This window comes from Bacillus rossius, chromosome 3, assembly GCF_032445375.1.
Source record: "Bacillus rossius redtenbacheri isolate Brsri chromosome 3, Brsri_v3, whole genome shotgun sequence".
Lineage (NCBI taxonomy): Eukaryota > Metazoa > Arthropoda > Insecta > Phasmatodea > Bacillidae > Bacillus > Bacillus rossius.
Window position 1 is genome coordinate 98,651,099 of NC_086332.1, and position 15,631 is coordinate 98,666,729.

Here is a 15,631-nt window from a genome sequence, read left to right on the forward strand (position 1 = left end):
CTATAATTGATCGTTATAGTGAACCATGTGGTAGTTTTACAATAACTGTTTAGCAAAATAAGCATATTTACGTCTGAATCAAACATTTGAAAACTATACACCGGACAAGCAAAACAAAAACCATAATTTAAAATTAAGTTCAGAAAAATTACACGTTGGGTTTGGACGGTCTAAAATAGTTACTTTCAGCATGTTCCATGCCTTCTCAATTACATTTCGTGTCTGGAAACTGTGGCATGTCACTGCATGGCTTGACACAAACTGAAAGTAGAATTTGGTGATCTGGGACAGCGCACCATGTGTTACAGTCTCAATGTCTGTTCACGTTACTGGTATACAAGCTCAAAGAATGCATTTTGTAAACTCTATCGAATTTTGAAGTTGTGATTGTCTAATGAACAACCTACCTATGTTAATATGGCTTGGAATAACTCAGGATACTCGCTTTGGCAGTATTCCAAACTTTTGTTAAGGTGCGTATTTGAAAAAAAAAGTAGTGTTATTAGAACTAATTTTAGAGACAACACAAGCTTTTTATAACTTTTTACTGTTTTTTGAAACCTATAAAATAACTTTGTTGCCAATACAAAATATTTTGTGGATTATATACCTAATTAAAAAATGAATTGTGGTGACAACACAGAAGTTTTTCCAATACCCTGTGAAAATTGGCCCTTATTGCATCGTGCGAGTGACTAGTGCAATACTATACAATAATTAGAATATAGACTAACTCTCTTTTCTTCTACCTATAACTTTAACATTGGAACCAAGTTACGGCATGTAATCAATGACACGTGCGTTTCTTTACAAATTGTTTCCAAAGAGAAAAATGTTGTTAAAATTGTTAAATTTAAAGTGGTATTTAATAGAAGTACAAGTTTTAATGTAATATTTATAAAATATATATCCATTACTGACTTATCCAAATGCATTTTTTCTAACAAAAGTTTTTTGTAGCAATGATAAAATAACTTCACCGCAACACGTGTTTTTAACGAGAAGCCTAAGATGTACATCAAGTTCTGTTCCTGCCCGAACACGCCTGAATATTCACCTTCGGCCAACCTCGGGATTTGTTCTATTTTTGCGCAGGAAAAATTAATTCAAATTTTGAAAGTGGTCGGTTAGGTTAGCTACATTAAAACAATTTAAAACACAATGGACGGTTAGTTAGGTTAGTATAGCTACATTAAAATAAACAGAGAAATATAAATATATATACATAAACCCGAGGTTGGCCGAAGGTGAATATTCGGGCGGGTTCGGGCAGGGACAGAGCTTGATGTACATCTTAGGCTTCCCGTTCTGAACACTGCTACCAGTAAACTAAGTGTTGAATCCAGAGGGCAACTAGTAAGTGAGCAGCTCGGGAGACGGACGTACTTGAGCTTCCTGAAGTGCAGGTTGAAGGCGAGGAAGGCGATGGCGAGCGAGATGCCCACGGCGGCGGCGCAGGCCACGGCGAGGAAGGCCGAGGGCTGGATGGTGACGACTCGCAGCTTGAAGACACGGCGTGCCACCGGCACGTGCCCGCCCTGCCAGGCGGCAGGCACGCAGCTCAGGCACGCCGTGTCCAGCACGCCCGTCGCCGGCCAGAAGAGGGCCACCTTGCGCACGTCGGCCCCTGCAGCACGCATCACGGGGCAACTGAATTGTTTCCCATTGGAAGGGCAGCCCTTCAGGATTTTTCTGACAGTGGTTTATTTGTACAGAGACTGGAAGGGCAGCCCATCCAATTTCTGAAAACACGCTCCTTTAAGAGTTTAAATAATCCTGAAAACTTGCCCCTTGGATGGACAGCCCATCAGGATTTTTCTGACAGTAGTGTTTTTGAAAGGTTGTCTGAATTATTGCCCCTTGGAAGGGCAGCCCATCAGGATTTTTCTGACAGTAGTGTTTTTGAAAGGTTGTCTGAATTGTTGCCCCTTGGAAGGGCAGCCCATCAGGATTTTTCTGACAGTGGTGTCTTTGAAAGCTTGTCTGAATTGTTGCCCCTTGGATGGGCAGCCCTTCAGGATTTTTCTGACAGTGGTTAGTTTGTAAAGTAACCTAACCTAATCTAACCTAACCACTGTCAGAAAAATCCTGAAGGACTGCCCATCCAACGGGCAACAATTCAGCTCCCCCCACATACATCTCCGCGACACGCCATACCAAGATCTCATGTCACCACCTGGAACATCGCATACACTCCTGCATCTCACACACACTATTGTCAACACAGTATCTGGGCAGCGTGGCTTCACCAGACTGCACACACCCAGCCAAAACAGAGCCACCTTGCGCTGTTCGGCCTCTGCGGTACGCACACAAACACACACGCGCAGACACACACACAACTGTCGCCACTACATCTTCATGGCACGACATGTTCAGCCCACTTATCGGCCATAAAAATGCCAGTTTGCGAACTTCAGTCCTGCAGCACACACACACACACACACACACCTACACATCACCGACAAAAGTGTAACTCTACAGGACGCAGTTTCCATTCCTTACTATCGCTGATAAAAAGAACATCATAAACCCAAGGACACGTAAAAATTTATAATCACTTTCGGTAGCAGATTCCTGTGGCATGCAATGTCTATCTGATATGTCAATGGCCAGAAAAATGCTATCTTGCGCACTCCTTTCCCAGCAGCCAAAACTAACCTCCGTCACTAGCAAATTTCTGCCGCAAAATATGTTCATCCTGCCCATAACCGACCAAAAAATATTCTACCTTGCGCACCTCTGCACTTTAACACGCATACACAGCACTGTCAGTGGCAGATCGCTCTGGCACGTCAAACCCAGCCCACCAGTGGCCGTGCAGATCAACACTATCTTGTGCATGCACTCCTCTACACCACCATCACCCATAGATCTCCTCTTAATGTAATATTTAACTCGCCCGTTGCCGGTTAGATCAACGATTTATTTTGTACTACCGCTGTAACTACCCCCCTTGCTTGACCTTTCCTCACACTCAATTGGGGACTAAGCAGAAGGCAGCTACTTAAAAAAAAAAAAGAGAGAGTGATTAAATAGTGTATTCTAAATAACAATCCAGATTCTTACAAAATGGCAACAACAACTCTGCACAGAAGCGTAATTTACTTTCAACTCACAATTCTTCATAAAATATAATTGGAGCAAGGGGAAACAAATTACAATACAGGGGTTACGTTCACAGCGCATCAGGGTAGCTCAGACTGTACAACTCAGTTTTGCATCTTCCACGTGCATGAGTATACTAATGAACCGCTAACCTGCTATAGAATACTACAACTTCCTGACCTGGTGCACCAACGGACGCATTGACAACCCAGTCTATACCACAATCTGTTTATAACAGCAATAAATAGTTTTCTCTTAGATTTCAACACTTTAATAAAGAAAACCTAAAATCATAATCACAAAGATCATATTTGTATAGAATATATATATATATATATATATATATATATATCACAGAAAAATAAAATGCATAAAATACTAGGTAATTCATGCCACTTTAAAGTACGTCGTGCAGTCAGTACTGCTTGTAAATATAACCATAAACCAATACACTACCAGAGCGAGTTTAAAAGAAACTCGGCTTTTTCTCACTAAATTTAATTCACAAAAAAATCTATAAGTCATTTCCTCTGAATCAGTAAGAGTGTCGGTCCAGAAATTTATAAATTGTTTAAGTATCTCTTTAACACATATGTATCGAATTTAGCACCATACACAAAATATCACAGCTTCCAATGGATTAATACAATTTAATTATAACTCCAGTTACTTATATATTGACCCTTTTTGTACAACATTTGAAAGGCGTTAAATTGCATTGCTGTTGCATTCCTGCATTGCTACACCACGTAAAATTTTTTTTATATATATATATACATACGCAGATTACTTCGATTTAATACGGTAAAGGAACAATTTAATCATGCTCAAAAAAGAAGGACCTCCCTCACTTTCACTACGAACTTTGATAAACAGGAGTACAGGTTAGAAAATCGGACGTCAAACACTTGCAGTGTTATTTAGCTGACTAGTAGAGTTAACCTTAAAATTTCCCCTCTCAGCAATTTAAAATACGAAGGATACTTGGTTCGGATTCTTCCTTTTTAACTGCGCACCAGCATGACAGCCCCATTCAAGCAGCCTCAGCGACGGAAAACGGGAATCGCCTCTTCAATGCGGTAGTCGGCATTTGAGCGGAAACCAGGTGCCGAGTCGTCATCAATCAGCTAAACGTCAGAATAAGGGATATTTTTTCTCACTAAAGAAATAATACGGAGTATTTACAAATATGAAATGCTGTTTCGTACTTATTGCCACAGCATTCCCTACGAATCTCTTCCCACCAGCTTCGGCCGAGGACTCGCAATTTGACTCAAGGCCCCAAAGCCAATGGCCGTCCATCAGCATCAGAAGACAGAGTGATTATTTCTCACCCAAGAAATAATTAAATAACAGTCTTGCACCCCCTTCATCTTGTTTGAACGACTCAATCCGTTGACCACAAAAACACGACTACAGACATTGCTCGTTAGCACAAACTCCTCCAGACACACTGCTACCAACTCCAGAAAAACTAAAGGCAACCTCGAAAATCCCAAACACCTCCGAACTTACCCGAACGCACTTTACACGCTCGCAGCAACAACACAAAACCAGAACAAGTAAAACACAAAAAAAAAATATATATATATATGTGGCACTCTAACCATTGGAGTGTCACACCGCACAAGCTCCCCACAAAAAAAAATCACTACCAATTTTCTATTGCAATCCGTCCAGCTTACTTTTCGCCGGTGAAAGCAAAGCGTTCTTGCACAACTTCACTCCAGAAGCACACACACTCTCACAAGTAGATCTCCGAGTTCTAGAGATCTAATCCACCTGATGTCGGCCAGAACAACGCCCATCTTGCGCCACTCTGCCCCAGCAGCTCACACATCTCTGTCACAAGCTGATCACTGTGGCACATCATGTCCAGCACGTCCCTCAAATAGGCCAGAAAAGTTTAATCTTGCGATCCTCCGTCCCAGGTTCACACAAGGACAAAAATATCACTTGAAGTACTCTTTGGTCAGTCATACTTAAGAATTCCCGATAAAAGTGTTTGGTAATATTTAGATGATTCAAAACAAATTGAAACGGGCTCAGTATTATGTCTACTAAATGAGTAATATTTTTTTTTCCGCTCCGCGTCCTCAATTTGGTTACCCATTGCAATAGTCAGTCATTCAGTGAAACTAAATTGTAATTGAGGCCTGTTAATTAGACTCTCGCTGCAAGCATAGTGGTTGCGATTTGCTAGTTTGTGAGGTATCTCACAACAAATCGTTCGGTGTGTAATTTGAGACTTTTAATCTGTTTTTTTATTTATAGTTTCAATTAATCTAATTTTACTGAGTACTCGGAGCATGTGTTGTTTGCTGCACTTAGAGAGTTCTAACATACAGCTATGATAAACAGTAGCAATGCAATAATCTTGTTGTATGCAAAGTACTTTTAATATACTTAATAAATTTTGACTTATAAGTGGAATAATATTGAACGACAAGGCCTTCAGAACTATTGGACCATTTTAGAGAAGATTTGGATAGGTAAGTTAATCCATACCAAATACAGAGTTGCATTAATTTTTTGCATAGGTATTGAGTTGCAATTTAACATTATGAAATGTATGTGCGTTTGCTCTATGTGCAACTTCAGTGTACTGAACACCACATATAATGATTATTTAAAAAAAAATAGGAAATACACTCCCTCCCTAATGAGTAATGAAGCGTGTAATTCAATATGAAAGCGAACGTTGCCGTAACTGGGTATAATTAATGAAGTTACCGATTTTTACAGCAGCGAACAGAGGAAGCAGCAAAGGCAGGTGGTTTCATACACGAACAAAATGTAAACTTGGGTAGTAAATTGTTCGATACATAAACAAGTACGAACCACCTAATATTCAATAATTGTAGCTGGTCTTTTCAAACGAAAACAATATTTTTTATGTATTTTTATTCAAATCATCAGCTTTCATACTCTTCGTTAATGGGGTCGAGTAAGAATTTTTTTCGTAAGCGTTAGGTTGCGATTTTTCGATTATAACTGTATGTTACAAGTCTAATTCTTTATAAAAAATATTAATTGAGTTTTTTTATAAAAATAATTATCTAAACCCCAAACCGGCAACGAGTACAAGGAATTTATGTCGTTAAACCTCAAGTTTACCGCACATTTCACTCTAAATTTTACTTGGTAACATTTATAAACATGTAATGGAAGGTTTATTCTTTAGATTGTATTGAAAACTTACCACACATATATGGTATAAATTTTTCATTTACTTAGGTCAGTCATATGAATAGGCATTGTAACATATTGATATGGTAAATACACGTATTTAAATAATCACATTTTACGTTAAGAAATGTTGCCAAAAACATTTAACAGTGCAGTTGTTAAGATCTCGAACATACGTGATGCAGTATGGGAGAACAAAGTTTAGTGTGGTAACTTAACTGCCAATAAGCAGGCTGCTTAACGAAAATTAGCGCGCCAGACACAGCCATTGTGTAGGATTTACTCGGGATTCTGTAGTTTCCCCACTTGCCTTCATCCCACCCTAACCACTCTAAAGACTGTCCGAGGACAACAGGTTTGTAGGTGGATTCACAATTAAAAACATAAGAGTTACATAGAACATGGGTCGTGTGTACTATATCTGACCGCCACGTTTTCGAACCTACGTACTGATCCACCTTCACGCATAGTACTGTCTTGCGCATGGGAAGGAGGGCATGCGCATAGGAGGGAAATGAATGTATTTTATTTCTATAACGGATGCATTTCTCAACAGCCAGTGGAAACAGAACAGGGTTGCATTTCGGCGGGAGTTAGAGTTGTCGAGATATTACATTTCCTAGATAATTACTTTTTAACGAATCAAGCCGAATATCTACTACAATTGAAAAGTTATTAAAGTATATAAAAATACTCAAATAATTTTTGAAGCTAGAATTGTTTATTATAAATTGTACATTACCTCATCAAAACCTCAATGAATCTATAATTATGTTGAAAAACTGTATACAAGTGTTACTGGTCAGCTGTGCCGTAATAATTAACATTTATTTAAAATATAGTACGTACATAAAATAATGTCCCAGATTTAATGGTAGTAGTATATAATACTTCCTCCTGAAACTGATTCAGGTTAGAGGTGCTGGTGCCGACCACCATATTGGATTATGCGTCACGGCGGCCATCTTAGATGACCTTGATTTTGACCTTCAAAAATTGCCAAAAATTACTAAACATTGCCCAAATTCATCAAAAATTCTTCGAAATTTATAGTTTTTAGGAAAAAGTTCCGCCTAAAATCTAAATAAAACAAAAAAATAATAAAATTCCCGTTTTGAGGAAACAATTGCAGTTTTGAGGTAAAATTTCCCATTATGACTACAGTCCTCAAAAAATGCCAAGGTCTTGAAAAATACCCCCTGTGGCTTGAATTCCCCATTTACAAGCCTCCAATAAGCCTCAGATAGGGATCTTTGACCTTCACCTGAACCATCAGTGTTGCACTTTTAGTTATGGCCACCATCTTCAAAGTCCATAATTTTCATCCGATTTTAATGGGAAAATTTATGGAACATTTTTATTACTACAATTGTAATAAAAATCATTCCGCCATTTTGAAATTCGTCCGCCATTTTGTTAATCAATATTTTTAATTCTTCGAATTCGAAAAAATAAAAAAATGGCTTTAAAACATGATGATTATAATAAAATTGATAGAAAGTATTGGGTTTGAACCAGGCGAGGTCAATCGATTAAAAATGGTAACGGATTCTTCCTCCACAGAAGCCACGGGCAGACTGACATCCCACTACTAATGCCAAGGCAGATATTACATCAGCCAGTATGACACATGGCAGCTATCTTGGTTTCGTCTGCTGGAGGCCACCATCTTGGATAAGAAATATTGTTTTCATCTGATAGAGTGGGTTGTCGCCATATTAGTTTAATTTTTACCTGCTAGAGTGCTTACGTGCGTTAGTTTTCTCTGTTTTCTTGCCAATATTTTGATGGTTTTCTCAGGATTCTCATTAATCATGTCAATATTTTGTTGTTTTTCTCCATGTGCTCCTGGTTATTTCTGGCAAAACGTCTGCTGATGTACTCGTAGTGCTTCTGGTTATTCCTGAGAAAATAATCCACACATGCAATATTTTTTTCTGAATGAGATAAGCAATTTATATTCAATGTTTCGCTTACTTAGTGAATTCCTGTAACGAAATGAGCACTTACAATATATATTATTATTTGGTTGAATTGAAAAAAAAATCATAACTGAGCTGACTACTATGTCTTGAAATGGCTGCGGAACACTATCATGCAAGATGAACTTTCTTCTCCTTGATGTCTAGCGGAGCCCTTCTGCGATCGAGAGAGAGCATCCTGCATCCCACATAAAAACATACATATTTACTGCTACACAACACGTGGTGACATCTGTGATTGGAAATGGAACTACCTGTGTCAGGTTTCTTGTATGGGATGAATTAAATATCGCTGATGAAATATTAAAAATTTTTATTAAAATAACTGATGCAATTTAAACTCTCAGATTTCATCTGGTATTATCCGTAGAAGCTTATATAGATCCTGGTTCGGTGCCTGTTGCTGTATCAAAAGGACACTGCTGTAGATACTGCAGCAATGACTTTACCTTGAGAAAAAATGCTAAAGGTCATGAGAGGAGCGAGCGTATTTTTGGTTCTTCTCAAAAACCACTTAGTTTTAGTCAATGTCATAAATCCTTTGGTCGAAGATATTTCTTGAATAAATATCCCTAGACCTGAACAAATAAGCTGGCTAAAGATAACAATATTGGTCTACAGTGCACCAAGGATGTGGAACGAAGGCAAAATATTATACGACTATAATGATTACGAAGAATGTAGAAATTCTATGTTGAAATTACTAACCCAGATCTATCTTATGATTTAAAATTAAAAAAACTAACGAAGACAGTAGCATCTTCACGGGAAATCAAAATATATTTACACCCAATTCTAGTCGATTCCATGATATTTTGAACGAGAGACAATGAGCTGACACCGACAATATCGAAGACTGTGATGAAGCACTTAAAGCTGACAAGATAAAAGAAGACTGTGATGAAGCCCTGAGACCAAAACGTTGATAACATCGTGATAAAATACATTATTCTAATAAAGCTTACGATGATCATTGGGCCGATAGTGATATTAAAAAAATATATTTATAATAAACATGCAAGGGAGATGACAACAGCAGAAGAGATCTATTTCACATAATGGGAAGATCCTAACACATTAATCGTTCGTCTCAGACTTAGGGCAGGGAACTTTTCGCTCTTCAACAAAGTAGCCATTATACTCAAAGAACTGAGGGAATCTGGCTACAAACAATAACGACTGGTTTTAGTTGCCCGTGTATAAAATTGAAAACTTTAATTTTATTTTGGATTTTAAAAGTGATTGTTTTATTTCACGAAATCTGATTTATATTTAAGAATGAGTTCTCAAAATTTAACTTATAACTTAAAGAAGTAAAAATCATTACTAATAACTAAAAACATTGAGAGTAATAATAAAGTCATTTTAGCAATCGGGGCAAGTTCGATCAAAATGAAATTGAATGCAGTTGGATCTTTGGAGCACTTGGAGCTGTTAGCGCTAAAGACAGTTAGAGCCAAAGACGTTTGGAGTCAATGACATTTGGAGGCAAATATTTTTGGACCCAAAGACTGTTGAAGGCAATGAATTTTGGAGTCAATGACTTTTGGAGCCAAAGATTTTTGAAGTCAAAGACTGTTGTTGCCAAAGATTGTTGGATGCATTGCATCCTACTACAATTTGCGACCGATCGTAACCTATTGATGAGATCGTGTACATTTTTATACAAATGTGTGTTATTATTCGTTAAATGTGCTTCGTTTTTTAATGTGCTTCCTTTGTTGAATGAATTTCCTTTTTGACGATTGTGCTTTATTTTTAGGACGTGATTCCTTTTTGACGACGAATGAGCATCAATGGATCTGTACTCAAGACAGGATTGGCCTCGTAATTCGGTGGCGATTGATATAAACGCCTGGCATTGAACATGGCCTGTTTAAAATGTTGATCACATATCGGTGAATAATACCTCTTGGTTCGGGGACGTTTGGCCTATGCGCATGATACTGTACATAAACAGTTTAAAATGTTCGCCGAGTATGGACGAAAAATACCTCTTCGCTACTGACTGAATGCGCCTGGCTACCAATTGGGTGTTGCTTGCCATCTACTGGACATGTGTTCCTGATCACTGAATATATGTGTCTAGCTTAAATCAAAACGTGGCTGGTCACAGACTGGATGTGTCAGGCCACCAACTTAATGTGTCTGTAATTGCTTGTATTTTTGTACTTGTATAAATTACATATAATTTTTTTATTTGTAATTTTGTGGTTTTATTTCTTGAAACGGCTACTGTATTTTTAATTTATTTTAAATGAACTTTTTTGCTGCTGTCTTGGATCGATTCGTGGATGAAAATCTATAGAATCCTTCTTTATCCTTTACATTAATAGGTAATTTTTTGATGATTTTTGAAATGTTTTCCGTTTTTATAGGTCAAATATTACAAATTTTGCAGATGGCGGCCATATCGGCTTACTGGAGGCTTGTAGACGAGGAACTTAAGTTGCTTTTAGGATTTTGAACACGATTTATTAAATAAGTTGGTTTTAACCTAGAGTAAACATTTTTTGTATTGATCAAGGATCGAACCAATGACAGGAGCCGATCGAATCCATCATTATTTTAACATGTGATTTTTTTATATTTTCTGGAATTTTTCCGAATTTCTAGGTAAATAATGAGACAATTTCAAGATGACGACCAAATGTAAAAATAAGCGGCCTCACTGGCAGTAAATTAACACTGCACTCTAGCGGGTAAAATTAAATTAATATGTCTACAACGCAGTATAGCTGACGAAAACAATATTTATGATCCAAGATGGTGGCCTCCAGCAGACGAAATCATAATTGTTGCTATGACGTCATACTGGTTGACGTAATATCTGCCTTGGCATTAGTGGTGGGAGGTCATTCTGCTGGTGGCTTAATTTTTATTTTCTTTTTGGACTAAAATTATTGATTTTAAGATGGTAAACTAATTTAAAAATGACGGAATGAGTTTTTATTATAATTATATAAATTTAAAAAAATCTTGTTAAAATCGGATGAAAATTACGGATTTTCAAGATGGCGGCCGTAACGAAAAGCGCAACAGTGACGGTGGAGGTCAAGGTCAAAACTCCCGACCAAAGGCATATTGTATGCATGTAAATGGGGAATTCTAACCTTAAAGTGGAATTTTCAAGTCTCGGCGTTTTTTTGAGAACTAAAACTGAAAATTATCTCTCAAAATTGGATTTTTTCCTTCGAAATAGGGATTTTTTTTTTTTTTTTTTTTTTAGAATTTTTGGTAAATTTGGCACATTTTGAGTCACTTTTATTTTTTGGCATATTTTTAAGGTCGCGGTCATCCAAGATGGCCGCCGTGACGTCACAATTAAAATAACCGCCGTGATGTCTCAATCCAATATGGCATTCAGCACCAGCACCTTGAACCGGAACCAGTTTCAAGAGAAACTATTAAATGGTAGGTTTATTATAACAGTTTAATTTAGACTATTTAGAACAAATCATACATCAAATTGAAGGTAAAGTAACCTAGTATTTCTTAGAAATGTTCAGTATGTGAACCTTTAGTTGTACGGCACACATCCAACCTAAAGTCCAATTCTTCCCACACACTGGTTACCAAGTCCGAAGAATTGAAGCAATAGCCTCGTCTATTCTGTGTCTCATGTTTGGCAAATCATTAAGTAGCGGCGGAACGTAGAAATTATCTTTTATAAAGTCCCAAAGAAAAAAAATCGGATTGCATTATGTCAGGTGAACATAGAGGCCATCGAAAAAGAGCTCTATCTTCTTGACCATTGCGACTGTAATCAAACGGTTAGGGACAATGATAATTAATACGAAATGCATGTTGTACTGAAATTGCAGAATAACTCTTAGCAAACTGTAGAACACAAAACGCTTTACGCTCAGGATTTGCCATTTTGTGTAGGAGGCGCAGCAAGTGAGAAAACAACAAAGCAGAATTCGCGCATGCGCTTATCTAAAACTATTTGAATTACTGTTGAAGTTTTACCTTAAACCAAAACTATATAACTCTTATATTTGATAATATTAAAATTTATAATTCGGACATTATTTTATAGACATGATGTATTTATTAACACTACATATATGCCACATCGTTGTGAAAGTTCGTTTGCTAAAAATTAATGCATAAGAAATCAATTGTGAACACAGAACGCATTTGAGTATGGTTTTCTGGATCCTATTAGACAGTGCCAACTTTCTCTCATCTCGTCATAGTTAATCCTGACTCAAGTGCGTGGTATTTCTTACCTTGCACTTGGTAAAAGGCTGAGATTACTATGCGGTCTGCTCCGCTGAAAGACACGGGACCCTGAAACAATCAAAATAATTTATTAAATAACTACAGAAGACTTATTTTGCAACGTTCTGTAGAAAGCTTTAAAAATTTCTATATTTGTTGTGATTTGAAAAATAAAAATAATAATTAAGGTTAATCTGACGTGTGGTGGGTCATGGAAGTAAAACATGGACGACTGGCATACAAAAATAGAATAAAACCATTTGGTGTTCAAAGTAATGTTAAAACATAGGTGATTTGATAGTGTATAGAACGAAATTATAATGCAATATTTTGGCGAAGATGTTAGTGGCATTCTTGAAAAAAATAATTATGATTTATGGACTTTCTGTTTTTATATCAAGGTTTTCTGTACCTCTGAAGTTATTTTTTAGCATTGCAATTTGAATAAAATATAATAATTACTATTTAAAATTAGTACCTACAGGGTATAATTATCCCATGGTTTTCAGTCAAAGTCAAAATTTATGACGTGTTTAGGAGAAACAAATAAGAAAGTTTAACATTATACTTTGAAATAATTGTGACAACAACCTCAAGATTTAGTAGAAATTTTTGTACAATAAAGGTATTTAACTTATTTTCGGTAACATGATTCCATAAATTTACGCAATGATAATGTAAAAAATTCATTTTATATTAATTTTTATAGCATTTTAATTGAGTTTTTTTGTAAGAGTGTGCTTGGTTAGTAATTAAATATTTTTAAAAGTGAATTTGGTAGTATGCACAATTCGACTACCGTAATATTTTGAGAGGGGATCATATGTATTTTACCAAGTGGGCTACTTGATTGAACATAATTTTATACAGTACGCGCATGCCAGAACTATCATTTAGCAGAGGATATATTTGGCACTATACAATTTGTAGCAGAAAATACAAATAAAAGAGCAGATACAGTATAGTAAGAGGGTACGCAGAATTTCATTTCTGTAGAAGGGAGGTGGGATAAAACCATTTTGCCCGCTGTTTGCTCACAATTTCTTTAACTGTTTTTGGGGAAATTATAGATTTTAATAGATTTTGTTTAGGATTTCAGGAAGGGGGTATATTCTTCCCCTCCCCCTCCTAATATTACTTACACCATTGCATGGTAGAGCAGAAACTGAAAAAAAAAAAATGGTTACAGTAAGAATAAGTACAGAAATATGAGAGTGGAGTAATTTTTCAAACATGTATTTTACATGTGTTTTACCGTCATCTTACTTTTAATCTGCCTTTATTCTAGAATTGTATCTAACAGTTACTGGACAGAAAAATAATTTGAAATATGAAGTATTAAGCATAAGACTTATTTTAAAGCAGACTTGTCAAAAATAAGGTGCAATTAATTAATATTCAGTTTATACATTCAAGGATTGGATGCAAAAATGCCTAAAATAAAAAAATAGTGTTTACTTTATAACCATACAGTTTGTTTGAAAGAGCGAAGATCGGTTCAGTTGCCTTGCCACATTTAAGTTTACAAACATTTTGTTCATGTGCCCATAAAAATTCTAAACAGACAGTGGTGTTAAACAAACAAAAAACACACAGTGGAAAATGTATGGTTTTTCTACGCACACGCATTCGTAGAGACCTCCAGTATGAGAGTACAAACCACTTGGACACCAACAAGGCATTCATTTTGTAAGCATTTCATGTTGAAGCTTAAGTTAAAACTACGGTCATTCACTACATGAGTGCAATGACTCGGTAATCACAGCTGCCGAAGATTTTGGCTGAAAATGTACATGGAACACAAAGAAACATACCGAAAAATGCGCATCGCTAGCCTAGCAGCGATGAAACACATGCATGAAAAACATTAATAAGGCAGAATACAGACCTGTAGATGGCAGAGCATGCAAAAAAAAAAAAAAAAATAACACATGACTAGAGACCTGCGAAATTCGCGGTTTCGATGGTCTTCAGGATAGACTGCACATACCCCTGTACACTCGGGCATGTTACGCAAGTTCATTGTCTGCCGACTTGTAAGTCGTCTCAGCTGGTTTTTCTGTTATTCGACCCTTCTTTGGTTGAGGGTTTATAACTGGTTGAGATTCGTCCAAATGAACAGTAAGCCAATAGCAAAATTATCTAAGAGGTATATGTGTTTGAATTCTAGCCTATTACCGAATGAATCCGGGAATTTTGCATGTCTCTACACATGATGTAAAATAAAATGCACTAGGTAGAGCAGTCACAGTACATAAATGACAAATTATAGAGTTTGGAAATTACCAAAGAGATCATTAAAAAATCTACACATGAAACAGCATGTAGAGCACATAGAAAAGAATATTGCATGTAAAATACTTGGAAAATTAAATACAGGGATGTGCAGCAACAGGATTTGAAAAATAAATTCAATTACTGGTAAATTATGGAAAAACATGATGAAGAATAGGTATATATCTTTTTTTTCCGGCACAGCATGCATGTCATGTAAAAGTATATTGTGGCAAAAATATTTTGGCTGAAAAGACACAGTGGTACCAGGATGTAACAGAAAAGGCAAATGCAGGAACAGTAACTTGCCAAAATTAACAAATAGCACCACAGAAACATGACAAGAAATTCATATAATGAAACCCTTAGCACACAATGTCATAATGATATGTTTAAGCTAGTAGAACTTAATGGCAAGTCATTTGTTGCACCATAAATAATATCAAAATTATGACTTAGATAAGTCAATTAGCTGTATAAACATAAAAAAACTCCTTATTTAGAAAGGAAATAATGAAAAAAAAAATTGGTGTATCTGGGTGAACACTTAAAGAAAAACATATCATGGAGAAAATTTTCAAATGGCAAAATAGGGTCATGAGAGAAATAGAAGATGACACAACAGATATAATAGGCACTTAGCAAACAATTATAATGACAGAAATGACAAGTGGGAGAAGAGTGTAGTCTGTAGTAGTCTTGAGTAGCCTTCTAAAAGAACAAGAGAAATGCAGTACTTGTAGGCGACTTGTCATGTAAATGACAGTCTAGCTGCTGGCAGAGCAAGGACAGATGTCGGAGCAGGAGAACAGGCTGACGTGTGACAAGCAAGTGGTGGAGCGGGAACGCAG

At 36.6% G+C, this 15,631-nt stretch overlaps 1 protein-coding gene across 1 annotated transcript in view; it reads right to left on the reverse strand.

The window, feature by feature from the left end:
* The window catches only part of LOC134531347 (uncharacterized), a 353,666-nt gene that overhangs the window by 233,579 nt on the left and 104,456 nt on the right, over positions 1 to 15,631 (reverse strand). The window contains exons 8-9 of the mRNA XM_063367045.1: positions 12,515 to 12,575; positions 1,387 to 1,627 (exon numbers count right to left, since the gene is read on the reverse strand). Of these exons, the coding sequence (XP_063223115.1) occupies positions 1,387 to 1,627; positions 12,515 to 12,575 (302 nt within the window). The remainder of the gene's footprint in view (positions 1 to 1,386; positions 1,628 to 12,514; positions 12,576 to 15,631) is intronic.